The 19,886-nt window shown below is 37.4% G+C and overlaps 1 protein-coding gene across 1 annotated transcript; it reads left to right on the top strand.

Moving 5' to 3' along the window:
- Window positions 1–651: 651 nt before the first annotated feature.
- Window positions 652–19,624, top strand: SLC19A2 (solute carrier family 19 member 2). Its single transcript, XM_045547417.1, has 6 exons — window positions 652–1,051; window positions 7,141–7,743; window positions 13,575–13,797; window positions 14,935–15,127; window positions 15,521–15,662; window positions 17,544–19,624. The coding sequence occupies exons 1-6, from the start codon at window positions 845–847 to the stop codon at window positions 17,670–17,672; spliced, it is 1,497 nt and encodes a 498-aa protein (XP_045403373.1). The 5' UTR covers window positions 652–844; the 3' UTR covers window positions 17,673–19,624.
- Window positions 19,625–19,886: the final 262 nt, after the last annotated feature.

Consider the following 19,886-nt stretch of genomic DNA (forward strand, 5'->3'; position numbering starts at 1 on the left):
TAATTGGGACTCCATTATGGTTCTTCTGTTAAGTGAAAAGCTTGTTCATTATTTTCATATTATCTACTTTCTTTGCTTCAGTGTCTTGGTAAACGCCCCGAGCGCTTAAATTCTGGTGTCTTTCTATAGCAGATGAATACAATTTAAAATGTGAAAGCTGCTAAAGATTTAGCATTCTCCCGCCCCAAGGTTAAACCTTTGCCTAGCCTCGGTCACCAAGTCTCTCCGGAGGACCTGAGCGGACGTCCGAGGGACGGTGGTTAAGAATAACAAAAGGTGACGGGATGGAACAGCGCGTTCCTCTTGGTGGAGGACTAGGCCCACTGGGAGCATTCCCGACAGGTGAGCGGCAGCACGGAGGGCGACCGAGCCGGCCGCGGGTGTGGAACGAACACCGGCGCCTGACTAGCGCGCACGCCCGCGACAAGCCAGTGCTGCCCAACTGGAGTCCTACGCGTCCTCGGCGCCTGAGTCAGAGGACGTCAGCGGCCTGGCGCGCCGCCGCCATTCGCATCTTGTGAGCCATCAGCCAATGGGAGAGAAGGCAAGTTCCCGGCGTCCGCTGTGATTGGCTCCCAGCCTGGAGGCGGTGACGGAGGTGGGCCCTAGAGAGAGTCTCCTTTCGGCCCCGGGGCTGGGATGCTACGCGTGGGACGTCCGCAGCGGGGTTAGGGCGGTGGGCGCTGAGGCCGGAGGCTGCGGCGACCTAGGACGGCCTGCCCCTGACGGGAGAAGGCGCCACCCACGCCTACAGGTGCCCGCGCTGGGGCAGTTCCTGAACCTCATTCCAGTTGGCGGGGAAGAAGGAAGGGGCCGGGCCTGGTCTCCGCCCCTCGCGCCCCGGATGGAGGATGTGTCCGGCCCGGTGTCCCGGCGGGCGGCGGCGGCGGCGGCCACCATGCTCCTGCGCACCGCTCGGGTCCCTCGCGAGTGCTGGTTCTTGCCCACCGCGCTGCTCTGCGCCTACGGCTTTTTCGCCAACCTCAGGCCGTCCGAGCCCTTCCTGACCCCCTACCTGCTGGGGCCCGACAAGAACCTGACCGACAGACAGGTACGCGTGGAGGGCCGGCGGGGCCGGCGGGGGCGGCGCGGGGAGAGGGGCGGCCGCCGGTGGGTGGAGTGTGCGGGGAGGCCGTAGCGACCGAGCAATGGATGGGTGAGGAAAGCGCTCGAGCCGCAATAGAGAGCCATTCTGGGCAGAGATTTTTTTATTTTTCCCAGTTGGAGGACGGCTTCGTGCTCTTTGCCGTATTAATTCACAGTTGCCTGGATTCTTTGGGTTTATGGGGCGCGTCTTCGGTGAAGGGCTAGGAACGCGGGTCCGGAACGCCCGAGCACCTGTGCTTGAGGCAGTATGCTGATGGTGCTGCAGTGTGGCTTAGCCGGACTCTGCCCAGACTGGCCCAGCAACTCCTGCTGGGAGGACGGGGTAATATTTTGACAGAGAAGTCAAAACAGCAAGCTGTACTTTGAACATGGGAGAGGTTTCGTAGTAGTCGTTGACTGAAAGTAGGTAGCCACTACTTTTCTCAAAGGATCTTTCCTCTGTGTTTCCCCTACTTTGTTTACCTTTGATAGGATGGATGTGCTCAGTCAAGTAAGGACAGTATAGGACAACAAGAATCCATCGTCTTAATTTGTCTTGATTTTTAATTGGGTGAGGTTGTGCCCAAGGATATCTTGCCCCTCTCCTTAAGCCCCATCTCCTGGGATAAAGGCAGATGGTATCACATAATTGGCACTTAATTCTAGTGTAAATTGTGAATTGTTGGTTCAGAGATGTTAGTTTTGCTTCTCAACTACGGTGGTGAGATCTTTGAAGGTTCTGTACCCTCTGGGATGCTCAGGGTAATTGAGAGCGCATAGTCCATGATCGAGAACTTGCTGATTGATTTTTCCCTGGATGAAGACTTGTAAGTAAAGTACTTCAGAAATGCATAGTGTTCTTAAGAAATACGTTTAACTCTTAAAGTGCATGTTTAAAACCAGCACATGCTTATTGCGGAAGACATTATGTAAACTGAAAAAAATTAAACCCGAAGTGCTACCTTAAGACCAAAATAAAGGAGATTCAGCACCCTCTTCCTTGAACACAGCAAAGGGTAAAAGCTGAGGTCTGCTCTGCTTTTCCCTACTATCAGCTAAGCGGGCACTTGTTAGCTGTTCTTTTTTTCCTATGCCTTCTTTTCCTTCCACCTGCCTCTCTACCCCAGTTGCTGTAAAATACTCCTCCCATTTGAACCTTTCTCTTCTTCCAGTGGTTAGTAGTCAGTCATCTCTTTTGAGTAGCACCTGCATAACAGGTCAGAGCAAGAGGTGGCACTAACAATCATTTGCATATCTGCAGGTTATAATTACCCGTAGTCCAGTTTATTGGTGCAGTGCTCCTTCATTTTAAAGGGCACTTGAGAGGGAATTGAGAGTCATTATTGAATTCTGAATTGAGGGTTTTGTTTGAGTGTCTGACATTGTTTCACCCCTAGCAAGCATCACTGACTTGTACCTACCCTCAGATCATCTGTTTGTCAGTCTTATGGATCACTACATAAGGGACTGTAACAGTTATTCATTACCTGTTTGAATTTTAATACTGGTTTAAAACAATTATATAGTGGAAAGGGCCACCTCTTGTGAACAGAATGATTTTACAAAAAGAAAATTACTGCACTGATAAGAGAATGTATGATTCTGGAGACCCAAAACAACCACTGAATCTGAGGTGTAGGCACTGAGGTAGAAATGATACTGCTGGTCAACAGCTGACAAAGTTTCCTGTGAACTGCCATGTGATCTGCACAGTTTGTGCACCTTGTTGGACAGTGAAACACATGGAGAAAAAAAATGCTCCTAGTGTGGATATTTGAAAGCTGATTTGCTTTGTCACGTTCCCTGGGTGGAGGGTTGCTGTGTGATATGCTATCATAATCATGTGCCTTGTCTTATCAGAAAGCTTTCCAGGGTGAGTGAAATACGTCCAGGGGGTTTAAAAATAAAATAGGGGTGCCTGGCCCAGTAAATATTTGCAGATTGTGTAACAAAAACATAAGCATACTTCAGTTATTGCAAATTAGATGAGGAGGAGGACAGGGTTTGAAAAGAACTCTAGTGATCTGGGGAAGGAATGTCTTCTCTGAGGACCTTGGAAACAAGGCTGATTCTATTGTTGTACACAGTATGGCTCTGCTCACCCTGTGAAGAAGCCTAGATTTTTTGAATAACTAAAATAAATAGGACAATTTATTCATTTTCCTAAGTGCTTGCTTTCAGCACTGGACAGTTAAATAAAAAATGTTACATGATTTTTAAAGCAAATGCCAAGTCATATTCAGTGACATGTATATTGAAGTTTTTATTTCCTCCAGAAGTCTTCAGAAGGGCCAAGTTGGATTAAATAGCAGTATTGTTAAGCAAGTTTGAAGACAAAAGGAGAGGGAAAAAAGAATTCCCTCCCTCTCTCCTCTCAAAGGATTTTAGGGAAAGCATTAATTTTAAAACAGATACCACTTTTTAAGTAGGTTAAAATTTGACTGTATGCTGATAGTTGAAAGCCAGAGTTTAAATAAAACAGAGCTCTTTATCTTTAAAAACTTTTTTTATCCTTCTACGGTCGTATCATGGGGTTTGACAGACATTTACTACCTTTCTTTGTTTTTTTTTGTTTTTTTTTTTAACATTCCATCTATTCTGCTTGGTATTCAGAGCCTTACAAAGTTTGACTCTTACCTCCTTGACATCCTTATCTCCTACTACATCCCTACTATCCCTTGCCACCTTCCACATACTCAGGCTCCATCCATACAAATCTTATAGTCATAAATCCCTCATATCTGCAGTCTCTCATCTTATGGCCTGAACTCGAAGACATGATCTCTGCTCAGAATAATCTTCCCATAAATATCTATTGGTATCTTTCTGTTTGACTTTCTCATTCTTCAAGGTTCAAAGAAGCAACTCCACATTTCCTGTTTCCATATAAAATACTGTATATGTGTATGTATATTCCTCACTAGGTTCCGAACTCCAGGAGAGCTGAGGCATCATTTTATTCTTTTTTGTCACCTCCACACAGGTTGAAAACAATATTGTGCAAATAAGTACTTATTAAATAGTTTAATTGAAACTTGATGCTAAATTAAAGTCCAAATCTAAATTAGAGCTTAAAACTGAACATGTTTTCCCTTGACTTTTTGTATCTCAAGAAAGCACAAACAAGTTCTGATCCAAAGAGTTGTGAAAGGTACCTTGATTATAATAAAATTAATTACCTTTGCTCATATGGCAGATTTTACCTGAGGTGAGAAGTTAGGGTATGGACAGTTAGTAAAGCGTTTATAATTAGTGCATTTTTGCCTGTAGGAAGTTTCCCTTTGAGATTGGAAGTATCTATCAAAAAGACATTTTCTGGTGTAATGACTTTCACTTGGGGAACTGAAAGAGAAAAGGATCTCCTATGGAGACCCGGTAGCTAAGCTCTGGAGACTGTGTGATCTTTCTCTCTTCATGAATGCCCTATGAAGCACCTCAGTGCAGATGAACTACTGCACGCATTCGAATTAAACTTGGCAGGTGATGATCAGTAACAATTTTCTGATTTAAGAAACCAGGCGTGTTAGTGTGATAGATTCCTAATATTTCGGTTTGGATCTTTCTACTGCCAATCCCAGCTGTGATAACATGGGACAATTTACTTACCCTCCCTCTACAGCCAGGTTTCCTTGGTCGTAAAATAGAGATGATTGGGGTTGTTGTTTGGATTAAATGGAGGTAGTTTAGATAAAGTGCTTTGCATGGTATGTAGTATATCACTTGAGGTTTGTTATTATGATGTTGATAATAGTGTGAAAGGTACATTTATCTTGGGTTTATTCTCTTATATGAGAAAATGCAAATGCAAGTTTCTTATTTAGAATAGGTTAAAGAGAACTCCTCTCCTCTCCGCTCTCCCCCCACCTTAATTTTGTTTTAGTTGTCATTGGCAGTGACATTGGCTAGCAGTGTTACTTTCCTTCCACTTCATTATCCAAATTGTGGTTTTATATTAGGAGTAAAATTAGACTCATGAGTATAGACACTTTAAATTGATAATTAACAGGATGGGACTTATACAATGAAAACTTGGCAGTTAATTGTTTGGAGGCAACCATTATTGAAAGTTACATAACATGTTTAAGTGCAGGCAATATTATTGGAGTGAAGAAAGAGGTCAACCAAAATCCCAAAACAAAAGATGTGGTACTGAAGGGAGCAATAGAGGACATTTCCAAAGGAAAGTTTTGATGGCTAGTAGCTTTGTGATACTGTATTAGGAAAAAGATGATGGGGAAAATGTGAAGGTGTTGCTGGGTCAAACCCAGGAGATAGTTTCAAACTTCAGAAAACTGAAGGAGAGTATCTGTAAAAGTATAGGCTAAAAAGGAATTGGAAGTTGTTAATTGGAACGCAACTGTGAAAAGTTGTAGGGAATCCTTCACTCTTCACCATTTTTATCTCAAGATTATTCTTTCTTGTTTTGTTTTTTTACTGAGAGGCCTCTTATGCAGCCAACAACACTTTGTTCCTCATTTACTAAAATTTCCACACTTTTGAATAAGAATCATTTCTACAGTTCTTGATTATTCTTTCAGGCACATATTCAAGTGCAACAAATTTTCCTGATCAAATGGATGTTGCTGATTTACAAACATAAGTTAGACAAAAATTCATGAAAGTGAGGCTATTAAACAAATCATTTTTGATATATGGCCAGTTAGAAATCAAGTCTGAAATGTATTTCAGAAAATGAAGATTATGTTTTGCTTTTATAGTTGTGCTCTGCACTGGCAAGAGATTTTATAATTATTTTATTGTTCCTCTAAAACCTTAGAAAAATTAGCTCTTATTACACTTAGGTGAACAGAGATATACATGAGAGTTAAAAAGAAAGTTATCCCTGGTCCCAGAATGTCAAAGTCTAGGATTAGATTGCTCCGTCACAAAGTATTCAGCCTCTTACCAAGACTACCTTCCAAAAAGCACTTAAAACTGAGGCTACTGTTAAAAGGAAGGAATAATCTCCTACAGTGATTGTTATTGGAAGAATGGGGATGATAGTCCAATTAATTTAGTTACTTCATATTGCCCTAGGTGGTTTGTGTTTTAGTTTGGGCCCTCTAGTCTTCAGAAATTTACGTGTAGTCTTTCATTAATTTTTGTAACAAACAACCATATAACGTAGATTTTACCCCTCTTTTACTGATGATGGATATTAAGGCTAAGGGTAACTAAAGAATCTTGCCTATAATCAGACAGCAAGTGAAGGAACTGAAATTTCTGCTGGGATCTTTATTTACAGCATATGATAAAGATTATTTATATTGTATCCCAATTTTAAAATATGCACTAAAAAGAAAACAACAAAAACTTCTCTTTTTTTCATATTATAAAGAAGCAAAAATAAGGACATAAAAGGTGCCTATAATCCTACCATCCAGACATAGCTGTTCTGTCAAGACTTTAGAACATATTTACTGTCTTTACTTATTCCTCTGTCCCAAAAGAAATGAAACTTAAAATCAGAGAAATCTAATCAAAAACAGTAGGATCCAGGCTTCCTATCCTGTGACTAGAAGTAAGAATTGACAATGATTCAATTTCCAAAACATTTATTGAGCCTAGTGTCTTTGTTGGCTATTAGATTATACAGATGAATGTGGGGTCCACCTTTAAAGAATGGTTCTCAACCCTGGCTCATATTAAAGTCTCGTGGAAGGTTTTAAAAATATATTTGTGGTTGGGCAACCAAAATGTTTAAAGCTTCTTAGAAGTTGTACAGCCATGTTTAAGAACCAATGTTTTGAGTTAATTGGGGAAACTGACACATACAAAGCAGTATAAGAGAGCTTTGAATGTGGTGATACAAATACTTTCGGCTTCAGCAAAGTCTTTCTGGGTAAGGAAAGACTAGGCCTTGATGAATGAGAAGGATTTTGTTAGGAAAAAGATGATGGAGTGGGGATATTCCAAACAATTATCTGAACTGTTATTGTCAGGTTTCTTTGGTTAATAAGGATGAGGTATTGGTAGGTTGTTTATAAGAGTAAATTCTTTATGAATATTCCAGATCCTTTGATCACTAATGGATTTTTATTCTCTTTCTACCAGGTCATCAATGAAATTTTTCCAGTATGGACTTATTCTTACCTGGTGCTGCTGTTTCCTGTGTTCCTTGCCACAGACTACCTCCGTTACAAACCTGTTGTTCTGCTGCAGGGACTCAGCCTTATTGTTACATGGTTCATGCTGCTCTATGCCCAGGGACTCCTGGCCATTCAGTTCTTGGAATTCTTCTATGGCATCGCCACAGCTACTGAAATTGCCTATTACTCTTACATCTATAGTGTGGTAGACCTGGACAGGTACCAGAAAGTCACAAGTTACTGTCGAAGTGCCACTCTGGTGGGCTTCACAGTGGGCTCTGTCTTAGGGCAAATCCTCATCTCAGTGGCAGGCTGGTCCCTGTTCAGCCTGAATGTCATCTCTCTTACCTGTGTTTCTGTGGCTTTTGCTGTGGCCTGGTTTTTGCCGATGCCACAGAAGAGCCTCTTCTTTCACCATGTTTCTTCCACCTGCCAGGGAGTGAATGGCATCAAGGTACAAAATGGTGGCATTGTTACTGACACCCCAGCTTCTAACTACCTTCCTGGGTGGGAGGACATCGAGTCAAAAATCCCTCTAAATATGGAGGAATCTCCCGTGGAGGAACCGGTAAGCTCAGCCTTAAATATCTTGTAGTTGCTACTATGGTGGCTGGACCAGTGGTGATAAAACAGAAAGGAAACTCCCTCTTGCTAGATCTTGTATTGTTTTAGATTCATGTATTATCCTGAGTTGATTCATTATTGGTTCATTCATTCACTAATTCAAGAAAGGGTTTATTTATATTAGGGATGGCAAATTTATTTTCCCTGGAGTACATGACCTCCAAAGTCAGACTGATAACATTATATTGTTTGTGTCAGAGATGTCTTGGATTGCAGGGGCTGTGTCTTCTTCATCTTTCTGTCCCCAGTCCTTTGTATGTAAAGAAAACATTCAGAAAATTTTTTTCTAATAAAGTATTATTATAATATCTAGATCTAGTTTCTGAGTTGAAACCTAAAGTATTTAGGGATAGGAATTTATTTTCTTCTTCTGTGCTAGAAGGGATATCTGTTATTTAGTTTTCAAATGACAGTTTGCTGAAGTGGGGTAGTAATTAGTAGTACAGAGGAAGAGAATCAAAAGAGAACAATTTAAAATGATGTTGGAATAAATATTAAAAGTGTGATATGAAGCTATATCTTGGAAGAAAGAGGAATGACATGAAAATAACTCATCCATCCATTCTGTCTAGCTTTGAAGATGAAATTGCTTCTGCCTTTCACCCATATTTTTTGTAAAGTATTTTTTTCCTTTCTATCAGGTTATAAGCCAGGTTCATTCCAACCACACTGTAGTCTTAGTTTTCCTGAGACATGTTTGGAAATAAGCCTATTAACATTCCAGCTTTGCAAATGGGCTCTGTCAGACATAAAACTGAACTCTATAAGCTTTGTAGGCTGGATGAGAATAAAGAACCACCATGAAGAGAATCTTTCACTGTCTACCTGAAGTTAACCCAATTGTTTCAACATGGCATCTAATGCTTTCACGGAAAATTACTCTCGTTTGCCTACCTCCATTTTTCACCTCTGGTTACTAGTTGAAATATAGGTTATCATCCCAAAGAGTCTAGGTCACCTTCTTAGCCTGGGTGACACTCATCATGAAACTCACCTTGATTATCAGGGCACCTGTGGGCAGCTTTGGTAAGAAAGACTATGGGATTAAATAGCAATGAAATGCTGATTCCTTCATAGTTTCTTAGGTGACACTGGAGAGTCATCAAAGGGTTGGTGAAGTATAATCATTTGATCTCATGTAGCAGGAAAAAAAGAACCCTTTTTTTTTTAATCTGTTTCAAATATGTTATAGTGGCTTTAGCTAAAATTAATACACATACATATAAAACATTTATAAATATATATTTTAAATATTAACATATTGACCATAGTTCTAAAGATTTTTATAAACCAATGTTTCAAACTTTTTTAATATGAATAAGAAACATAGTAAGAAATGTATTTTACATAGCAGCCAGTGCATACGTAAGCATTTTATATATAACAAATAAAAATTTTACAATATAATATTCTGACACATTTCATTCTATTTATTTTTTATAATACAGGTCACTGTCTTCTAAATCAATTTATTACCCACTCATGAGTTGTGACCTGTAGTTTAAAAAACTCTGCCCTAGACCAACTTGAAATGTATTATATATAGATACGCAAAGTATCAGTATTTTAAAAGCTGAAGAATTATAAAATTTAGAGTTAGAAGTGATTCTAACCATAGGTAATAGGACAGTCAAAGCATCTTAGAGTTAAAAGGGACTAGATCTCATCAACTATTTTATTTTAGAGGTAAGGATTGGGATCAGAGATTAGCAATTTAGGCAGAATTGCACAGATATACTCCTAAACATAATTTAGAGCATATGTACGATTCACTTCTCTCTATACTTTGCAACATAAATTTCTTTCACCAAGGTAACAACATTGTCAGGATCATAATGTTGGCTACAGTGTGGTCAAAATTAGGATTCAAGTCAGTTCTGTGATATCCTTGGCTCCGCTGTTAATACCAAAGCAAATGGGAAGTGCTGCTTGGCAGCTATAGTGACTGGCCTTTAAAGTGCTGCTGTTTTTCTTTGGCAAGGTCAAAGGAAAGTCAGAATGTGGATACTGGGGATCACAGACAATTTTAAGTTGACAAAACCAATAATTAAGCCGTAAGTTATAATTGTGATAATATTGAAGGGTAGGTAGGTGGGTTGTTTTCATCTTGATTTTTTTTTTTTTAGAAAGAGAAAATAAAATAGGAGTCCAAATGATAGCCTAGTCCACAAGCTACGTTAGAGTATTTGTGACTTCTTTTCAAAGACAGCCTATTGCTTTAGGCCAAAGGCTGACATTGCAGTAAGAGCCACCAAAGCCTGTGATTTTCTTTCTCAAACAGAACTGGACTCATTATGTGCTTGGCTTATAGCTAAACCTGATTTATTTTGAGTTCTTCATCTATTAGAAATGACGCAGGGTGCGGTGGGCATGCTTGTAATCCCAGCTGTCAGGAGGCTGAGGCAGGAGGATCCATTGAGTGCAGGAGTTCAAGATCAGCCTAGACAAAATAGTGAGACCCTGTTTTAAAAAAAATGCAAATTAAACCACTTCTTTAGCACAAGGCCTGACATGTAATTTATACCTAATAAATGATTCTCTTAATATGGCCATGCTTTTTTCTGCAGATTGACATCTTTTACTATTAGATTTTTGTGTGTATGAATGCCTGTGTTCTATAAACAATTAGACCAGCAAAATTAGTGCTTCCACTTTTGTATTTAACAATGTCATTTCTAGCAGCAGGGTATAGTGGATTTTGAAAAAGAGAAGTAAGTCTAAACCTCATGCTTTCTTGAGCAGGTTACTTAATTCTGTGAGTCTTAGTTTCCTTATAAATATGTCTACCTCGTAGGGTTATTGTGAGTACTAAAAAAGACAATATAAAGCTTTCAGATTAATAAACATAGTAGGTACTCAATAAATGGTAATTGCTGTTATTACTGTTATCATTAGACATGAATAATAAACAACAGCTTTGTATCCTTACTATAGTCATTTATTTGTGAGGTTGTAAATAGAATAATCTTTCCTTTTCTCTTTGAATTAATTATCCCTGGTCTTCATCATCATCATTATTACACCTCCCATTTATTTTGACTCGAGTTCTAGATACTGTGCTAAGCACCTGAGATTCATTATATTATTTAATTCTTATTAAAACACTATGATATAGGTATTTACCCATTTTACAGATGAGTAAACTGAAGCTCAGTTAAGTAACTTGCTCAAAGGCACATAGGAAGCAGCACAGTCAAAATTTCCAACCCAAAACCACGACAGTGGAGACTCCCATTCCTTGATAGAGGGAAGTAATTGTTTAAGCTTTTAAACAATTATTTAATGTAAAACAGCATTATAACCATTTCTTCAAATGAAATCTGAAACTAGATGTCTATTGTGATAAACAAGTAAAAATTGAGCTTTTCTGGTTGAAACAGGAATGCAATGTGGGTCTGAGACTCTTACCCACTTGAGCCTATTCTTCATCCCACGTGAAACTCTAAAAGCTCCTTGGAACACAGTGTAGCTCACTTATTTAGATAGAGCCTGCACGCCAACTACAAGCAGCTCAGAGTTTTCATGTTATGGAAATAAATCTGAGAGGTGTAATTTAACAAGATATGTAAAAGGTAATATTTCAAATGCTTCTTTAGAAAGTATAATTCATATGAGCTCAGCATTTGAAGCCTAGAGAGCAGCACAGAAGAAAGCCAGCAGTTTACAGCCAGTGCTGATTCTTATAAATAGGAGCTGCCTTATTTAGTCTTTAGAATGACCAGTCTATTGACAAGTTCTTAACTTTTGTGTGGCAGATTTCATTATTACATATATCTATCTTAAATCATTAAGTTTATTAAACTGGGTGTGATTTTATGTCTATCATGACTTTTTAACTATGCAATAACAATAATATTAATTATAGTAAATACATGCATTATCTAGCTTAACTCTTAATAGTCCTATGTGGATAGGTATTATTATTATCATTTCCATTTTCCAGATGAGGAAACTAAGAGTTTCTTAATATATATGCATCAATTTATGGTAGGGCTTCTATTAGACATTTGTCAATTCTTTTAGTTGTTTCATTCTTCCAGGAATATACTTTTTATTTCTTATAACCCTTCCAATATCCTTAATTTTTAGATGTCACAGATGTTTTCTAAGTTTTATTCCTTAGGCAACTGAGGCTAAACAGTAAAATTCTGATGTAGTCCACTAAAATTAATAGATCTCACATAAAGAATTCAGAAAATATACTTGGTACCATTCACTTACTCTCAGCAAATGCATATACATTTGATATGATTAACAGTTGTCTTGTTCTGATTTGTTTAAATTCACAAGGTTTGCTCTCTTACAGAATATCAGGAAATCAATCTGATACCAGCAGTATTTTATTTTTTACTCCTAGGTGATTAGCATATGCAGATTTGTCAAGTAGAAATATTTTCATTAGCCTGTTTTTTTCCCCCCAAGTCTTTCTCTGAGTTATCATCTTGGTTAACCTCAACACTCTTCCCTGAATTCCAGAAGGATATTCTTCTCTGGACTAAAGAGCACAGAGAAGGAACTACCAGGGTTATTTTGGGTTGGTATGAGAAGGGAGATGAGCTATAATATAAAACACTGTCCAATTCTTGATCCAGTGCGATTTTCTAGCATTTTAGGGAGAAAGTGGCCTTTACCTAATTTCAGTAGTCACTGTCACTGCATGTAGCTAATAAATATATCATTTTAAGAGGAAAAAGGAAAATAGCTATACTAATTTTATAAAAAACTATTCATACTTATTTTTAATTAAACATTATAGAAAACTGTATAAAAAGAAGTAAAAAGTCTCTTGAACTGCTATCACCCAGAGGTTACCACTATTAATATTTTAGTGAACTTCTTTCCAAATATCTCTTTTCATATATGCATATGTACGTTTTATAGTAAATGATATTATAATCTACATGTAGTTTTGTAACTTATTTTACTCAATGTTATATAATACTCATCTTTACATGTGTCTTATTTTGCCTTTCCATGTTAGCCATAAAAGTAAAATTTCCCACGATCTGAGCAACACTTAGGATTTATAGCAACCTTTGATGAATTAGTCCTTTGATAAAATTGTAGCTATCTCTTAGAATGTCTAGAATCTCATATTCATTTCTTGTGATGGTACATAGCTCAGTAATCTCTTTTCACTCAATTAAAAACATAGCAGCTTTATTATTTTATCATAATACTAATTTCTAATTGTTTAAATATTGGGTAATATAAAAAGCTTAAGAAAGAAAATCTAAATCACTAATCACTACATAGAGAGAACTGCTTCTAACATTTTGGTCTATTTCTTTCTAAGATTTGTATTTTAGCAATTACTGACAATGAGTCTGTCAGTGATAAGGATGGGGGGTTGCCATTGATGGACTTGTAACTGACAGTGATTTAATAGGGTTACTAGTCTGTTGGTTATTCCTAATGTGGCTTGCCACTGTGTGGGAGATGTGGAATGTTGTCTCTCACTGGCTGAAGTCTGTAATTTCTTTTCATTTTTCTGCCTTCATTTGGTAAACAGTGCATCCTTTGCTGAGTTGATTACATACAGCTGTGCTGATGCTTTAGAGCACTTAAAGCAAAAATTGTATGAGAACATATTTTTCCCCAGAGGGGATAAATGTAATTGTTAGTAAGCTTATGATTTATTTATTTATTTATTAAATAAGCAGTTGGTTTTCACAAGGAAAAAGAAAAAAGCCAATTAATAGAAGATTGAGTCTGTACAATTGGTTTCTGTACGATTACTTTCATGTTTGAACTTTGTCACCTTTTGCTGTGTAGGAAACCAAGCCAGACCGTCTCCTTGTGTTGAGGGTACTATGGAATGATTTCTTGATGTGCTATTCCTCTCGCCCTCTGCTCTGCTGGTCTGTGTGGTGGGCCCTCTCCACCTGTGGCTATTTTCAAGTCGTGAACTACATACAGGGCCTATGGGAGAAAGTGATGCCTTCTCGCTATGCTGCTATCTATAATGGCAGTGTGGAGGCCGTTTCAACCTTACTGGGTAAGCAATGCAGCATAGGAGAGGGTGGTGGGGAGGGGCGATTCCTCTGGTAGTTAAGCTAACTATAATCAGATTGACTCTGTTCTCCCAAATTTGAAATAATCCCAAAGAATGACTTACCTATTTTGAGTTTTAATTTTATAATTCAGCAGGACAACTTAGAAGTACTCAAGTAGTGAAGGACTATGATTAACAAGCTTGAATTCTTTATGAGCTTTCAAGAAGCCTAACATAATAATTTCAAAATTGTTTTCTTTGCTTATCCTAGTTTTCGTTATCTCTATTTACTGGATGGTTTTTTCACTTGGTGTGAAATTTTGTGTAGCAATAAACAATAGATTATCACAATAATAGCTAATATCTGTTGAGTTCTAATATGTGCTAGGTGTTATTTTTAGGACTTTATATTATCTCAGCCCTCACAAAATTCCTGAGATAGGTACAATTATTACCCCCATTTTACAATGGAAACTTGGGAAAAGTAGGTTAATAACTTGCTCAAGGTCATATATAGATGGTAAATACTAAAGACAAGATTTTAACTCAGGCAGGGTGGCTTCAGAGCCTGTGTCCTTGACCATCATGTTCCAGTGTCCATTTCTAATTCATTGACCTACCTTATAAGGTTGTTGGAAGGTTTTATTAATATATGATTTCTGTAAACACTTACTGTGCCTGACACTCAGAAAACACTCCATATATTTTAGTTGTCATTGTCATTGTTTTACCAAAAGGCAGAGAAGCCCTTTTGCCATGTTGTAGACTGTTCCTTGTTTTGAAGGAGAGATGACTCAACCTGCCATGTTGCCAGACTAGAATCAGTGGTTCTTTTTCACTCTTGCCTCTGCTTCAGTTGCAGTAGTTTTTTCCTTAGCAGTATCCCTCGGTCTGTGTCCTCCTTTTCCATCTCATTGCTACATGCCCCAATTCAGTCCCTCATGTCTCAGTAGCTCCATTTTATTTATTCCATCAAGTCCAAAATTCTCTGCTTGAGTTTCAAAGCCCTCCATAATCTTGAGCTAGTTATAAGTTTATAAGTTTGAGGATTTTAAAATTTAATAATCTAAGCTAAATCTTTAATTTATTGAAGTATTTGTTTAGCAAAATAACTAGATTACTTTTCTTTTTGTTTTGTAGGTGCTGTTGCCGTGTTTGTGGTTGGTTATATTAAAATATCCTGGTCAACTTGGGGAGAGGTGACATTATCTCTCTTTTCTCTCTTGATTGCTGCTGCAGTGTATATCATGGACACCGTGCATAACATTTGGGTGTGCTATGCATCCTATGTTGTCTTCAGAATTATCTACATGTTACTCATCACGATAGCAACGTATGTATTTTGGCTCAAAGAAGCATTAGGAAAAATTGTAACAGGATAAACTTTTTGGTTTCTTTACAAACCAAGAAATTAAATTTTCTAGTTTTAAGAGGCAAACAAGAGAAGGCATTGAATTATATGTACGTTATCAGTTTTTCTCTTGAGGCAGCATTTAGGGAAGATTCATTTATTCCCTTGTTTGTATGTTCCTGCTGTTTTCAGATGTTTGCATTGAGATTTACATCATTTAGCAAGACAGTGTTTTTCACTTGTTTGGGAAGGGAATTGACAGTAGAAAGAAGGGGCTACTCTTCACATTTAAACTAAAAATTTTACTTAAAGTAAAAATTGTAACTCCCTAAGAAGTAATTCTTGTCTATTCATTCTTCTTTTATTTTTTTTAAGTTTTCAAATTGCTGCAAACCTCAGCATGGAACGCTATGCCCTAGTGTTTGGTGTAAATACCTTCATTGCCCTGGCATTGCAGACTCTGCTCACTCTGACTGTGGTAGATATCAGTGGCCTTGGCTTAGAAATTACCACTCAGGTAAGATCTCTGTTTTGACACTGAAGTATGACCTGATCAGGGTGACAGAAGTGGAGCATGAATGAAAACAAATTCAAACAGTAAGGACAGATATAAAGTAAAATTATTCCCTCCATCCTTTGGTCACTACCCTTCCCCTTATCCTTAGTTCTTTTCTGCCTGAACGATATTGGGATCATCATCTTTTTGATGAGGTACTAGAGCATTCCTGAGTGTAACTAACCAGGCTGGAGGGGCTATTTCAGCTGAGATTCCTTCCAGGCCAAACCTCGTGCTTTCTCATCCATTATTTCCCTCCATTCTTAATTTTATTCCTGGAATACTGTGTCCCATGTTTGAGAAGCCCTGCTTCATCTCACAGCTAAATCTCCTCCCTTTTTAATTTAAAACACCCCTAACCCAAATACCAAGGTAATGACTTGCTGTTGATGAATAGCATTATGATTTGTAACATATGACCTATTGAGAAAGCACCTGCACAAACACCCAAAGACAATGTGAATATTTTTTTTCATTTAGGACCTTTATAGTTATATATGCCTTCATGCATTGTGTGTTTGTAGGTATGTCTTGCTCTGTACTTCATTCGGTGAAATGGGTGACTGAATCATGAAGTGCCTACCCTACCCCAGACCCAGCCCAAATGATTTCTTCCCCATTAGTCCCTCCATACATACTAACTATACTAAGTAATATTTCATTACTTCTGTGTTAATTTTCGTAGTATACAAAACCCCAACACATTAGCAGTAATTAACTTTGTTTTAAAGAGAAATAATAATAATAGGTAATGTACATTGAATGCCTTCTATGTGCCAAGTACTTTATATAGAATTTGCAGGGTTTTTGTCAGGATTAGACATCAAGAAAATGAGTCTGAGAGATGTTAAGTGACTTGTTTAGGTCACACGATCCACAATAGTGTGGCAAAGCTAGGATTTAAACCAACATCTAACCCCAAAGCTTTCTTTGGGGTGGAAAGTAGGAGAGAAACTAAGTACCTGACATCCTGCCTGTTTAATAAGGAAGAGACCCCAGGACCATTACAGTTGAGGGAAATATGGCTGGCATTTGAAATGGAATGTTGGATTTAAACATGTGGAATAATAGGATTTTGTGGGCTGTGCTAAAAACCCTAACTACCATGATTAATTAACAGACTTCCTATAGAAATGTAGCTAAGTTTGAAAGAAGCTGGCTCTGAGATTTAAGGCCACACTCTTATTGTATCTTTGAATCAGGTTTATAAGTATTTAGTATATTATTTTAAGAAGAAGATGATGGTGTTAATAAATTATATAGTCACATTAACAAATTGGCTTAGGAAATACCTTATAAACCATGGTCCTGTAATGGCATATACTTGACCACCTACTGCCCTCTTCTGGGGAAGAATAGAAGTTCTTGATCTTCAGAACTTGGCCTGTTAGTCATACCTACCTTCAGCTTGAGCGTAGACAGGAAGACTCAGTTGTAATAATAACAATAACAACACTAAAAACAATAGTGTTAACAGCATTAGCATTATGCTAATAAACATTTACATTCATGATCTCATTGACTCCTCCCACCAACCCTGTAAAGTAGAAACTATTATGAACTCCATTTTGTTAATCAAGTCAAAGCTCAAAGATTAAGTATCAGTCAAGATCACCAGCTCATAAGGGATGAAGTCAGGATGCACACTCAGGCAGTCAAGCTTCATGCTGTGCTGCTTGTTTGTGTCTTCAGTGCCTAGTACATAGGGTAAGCACGCAGGTTTTTTGAAATTTTATTGAGAATGAATATATCTTTAGTCATAGAGTATGTTCACATATGTGTAATAAAATAGCTCATCTTCCAATTGATAATTCTGTAAATTACTACTTTTCCCCATTTTAGTTCCTGATCTACGCCGGTTATTTTGCACTCATCGCTGTGGTTTTCCTGGCTAATGGTGTAGTCAGTATTGTGAAGAAACACAGAAAGCAGGAGGATCCAGAATCAAGTTCTCAAGTAACCACTTCATAATACAGGGCTGAAGGGCTTCTTATAGCAAGAACTCTGCACAGCAGCTGCCTGGATGTATTTAATTTTTTTTAAGGATAGACATATTTATAAATGTGCCCTTCATGGCTTCAAAGCAGCCATTTGATTAATATGTTGTGTGTTCCTGGAGTAACATCATACTGTTTGGAGGAGCCAGAAGTAAAGTTTATTTCATGGACTATTTATGAGAGCTAATTTAAGGATGATTTTTTTTCTGATTCAAAAGTGAACTTGATTTTAAAAACCAAGTAATCAAGAGCAATCAAGCAGAACATGGTGTTGTATACTTGATTAAGCAGCACATGGTATTGTATACTTGATGAGCAAGTGAGTTTGATGTTTTATAGGTCACGTACGTCTGTACCGGCTTAGCCAGGTGCTTGGCCTGGTGGGACCAGGACTTCATAGAGGAAATAAGATGTTACAAGTCATGATGAAAATATGTTCTAACAGCACCTGCCTCTATTCAATTTAATTCTTATTCCTGTGTTATTCATGTGCATTTGTGTTTCTACAGATGAAAGTTGTTCCTATCACTGGCAATATTTGCTCAGATTGTGTTCTGTCCTATAAGGAGTATGTGTCATTTCTAATTTTAAGTTATTTTTTAAAATTCATGGTATGAATGTTCTTGGGTTCCATCTTGACAATTATGTATTTATGTAGATTTTCTTCAGAAGTACATTTTTGCATTATTCATATGCTTCCCAGAGAAGCTCATTTAGTTAGAAAAGAAGGCAAGTTTTGAAGCCTGCTAATAATCTTAATGAAGAGATCTAATCAGAAAACTTCAGGTAGGTTTGCTTGTCTTTAATTCTTCAGTATGAAGGACTGTTTCATGATGAAAGTTCATATATGGGCTAAAGATATATTTAGTCCATTTTGTATTTGCATATCCTTTTATTTTCAAAATAAAATGAAAAAGTCTTTTTTTAAATAACTTCATCCCCATTTATAGCTTTTATATTATTTTCCTGTCTTATCCAAGTAAAGATGTCAATAGGAGTTGGATTATTCCAAGGCCTTTTTCATAAACTGAGCCTCTTTTTAATTATTTCAATGGGACAGGAACTAGGATAGATTTGATTCCTGTATTTTGTACCTTAAATCTTCCATTGTTCCTAAGGGTAGATCATCTTGAATATTTGTTTAAAATAAGAATTGCTAGTGACTACATTACCAAGTTACTTGAAAAACTACTATTCTGTATGCATTTAATTCTGAAATCAAGCTACCAGGGGGCTGGTAGTATATGTGAGACATGAAAACTAATTTAAAGCTGACTTTGTTGCCTTATCTTGAAAAGAATCTAGATAGGTGCTTTTAACTGTGTTATTAACTTTTTAGAATTACACAGCTAAACAGTGTTAAAAATAATAACAAGATTGCAAAATTGACTCAGTTGGTTTAAGCAGGAATCCTAGAAGCAAATGGATGAGCATAAGAATGGGTCATTTTCCATTCACCTTCCTTTACAATTAAGGGAAAGGAAAGACCACTGGTTCAGGAAGGGAAAGGGAAGTGATGCCGTAAAAGTAGCAACCTCCAATTTTATATTTTGTCTTTTTTTTCTTTGTTTTGTTTTTGCTATGTAGGGATTGTTTATTCAGAAACAAGTAGAAAAGTGGTGTTTGAGGGATTTTATTTAATCTTTTTTAAAAAAATAAAATGGACTGTGATACAAATTGTTCACCTTACCAAAGCAATATTTCCCTGAAATTTAATTCAAAGTTGGTGGTACACACAGCCTGAACCTTTACTTATTTAAGACAAGAATATGTTCACATTTTGGTGTGTGGCCATATTTGTAGAATGCTGAACCCAATGTGCAAGTTGTACTGTATACAGTTTTGCAAAGAAGTGAAAATAATTTGTTGTACTTTTTATTCAATTCTGTATAGATTATAAAATTATTTTTATTAAATAAATATATTTTCCCATTTTAATCAAAATTATTTTAAATTTATCTTGTGTTTCAATAGAAGCTTTTGATTACATCTTTAAATCTTAATAATTACCCGTAGGACAAATTTCATATTAAGTCTTCCCCTCGTCTAACCTGCCTAATGAGCCTTTAATCATCCTGTTAATTCTTCCATTGCTTTGTGATCTTTACCTTTGACTCTTTCCCTTATTTCTGTTGTTTCCCAGTTTTTTTCTAGCACCACATTGCACTGTTTATTTTTATTGGTCTTC

This window comes from Lemur catta, chromosome 3, assembly GCF_020740605.2.
Source record: "Lemur catta isolate mLemCat1 chromosome 3, mLemCat1.pri, whole genome shotgun sequence".
NCBI lineage: Eukaryota > Metazoa > Chordata > Mammalia > Primates > Lemuridae > Lemur > Lemur catta.

What these genes read in the sequence shown, in the direction of transcription:
- SLC19A2 (XM_045547417.1), top strand. Translation starts at nt 845, where the DNA reads ATGGAGGATGTGTCCGGCCCGGTGTCCCGGCGGGCGGCGGCGGCGGCG. An exon ending in AATCTCCCGTGGAGGAACCG is followed by an intron (nt 7,744 to 13,574) that starts GTAAGCTCAGCC and finishes TTTGCTGTGTAG; the next exon opens with GAAACCAAGCCAGACCGTCT. An exon ending in GCTTAGAAATTACCACTCAG is followed by an intron (nt 15,663 to 17,543) that starts GTAAGATCTCTG and finishes TCCCCATTTTAG; the next exon opens with TTCCTGATCTACGCCGGTTA.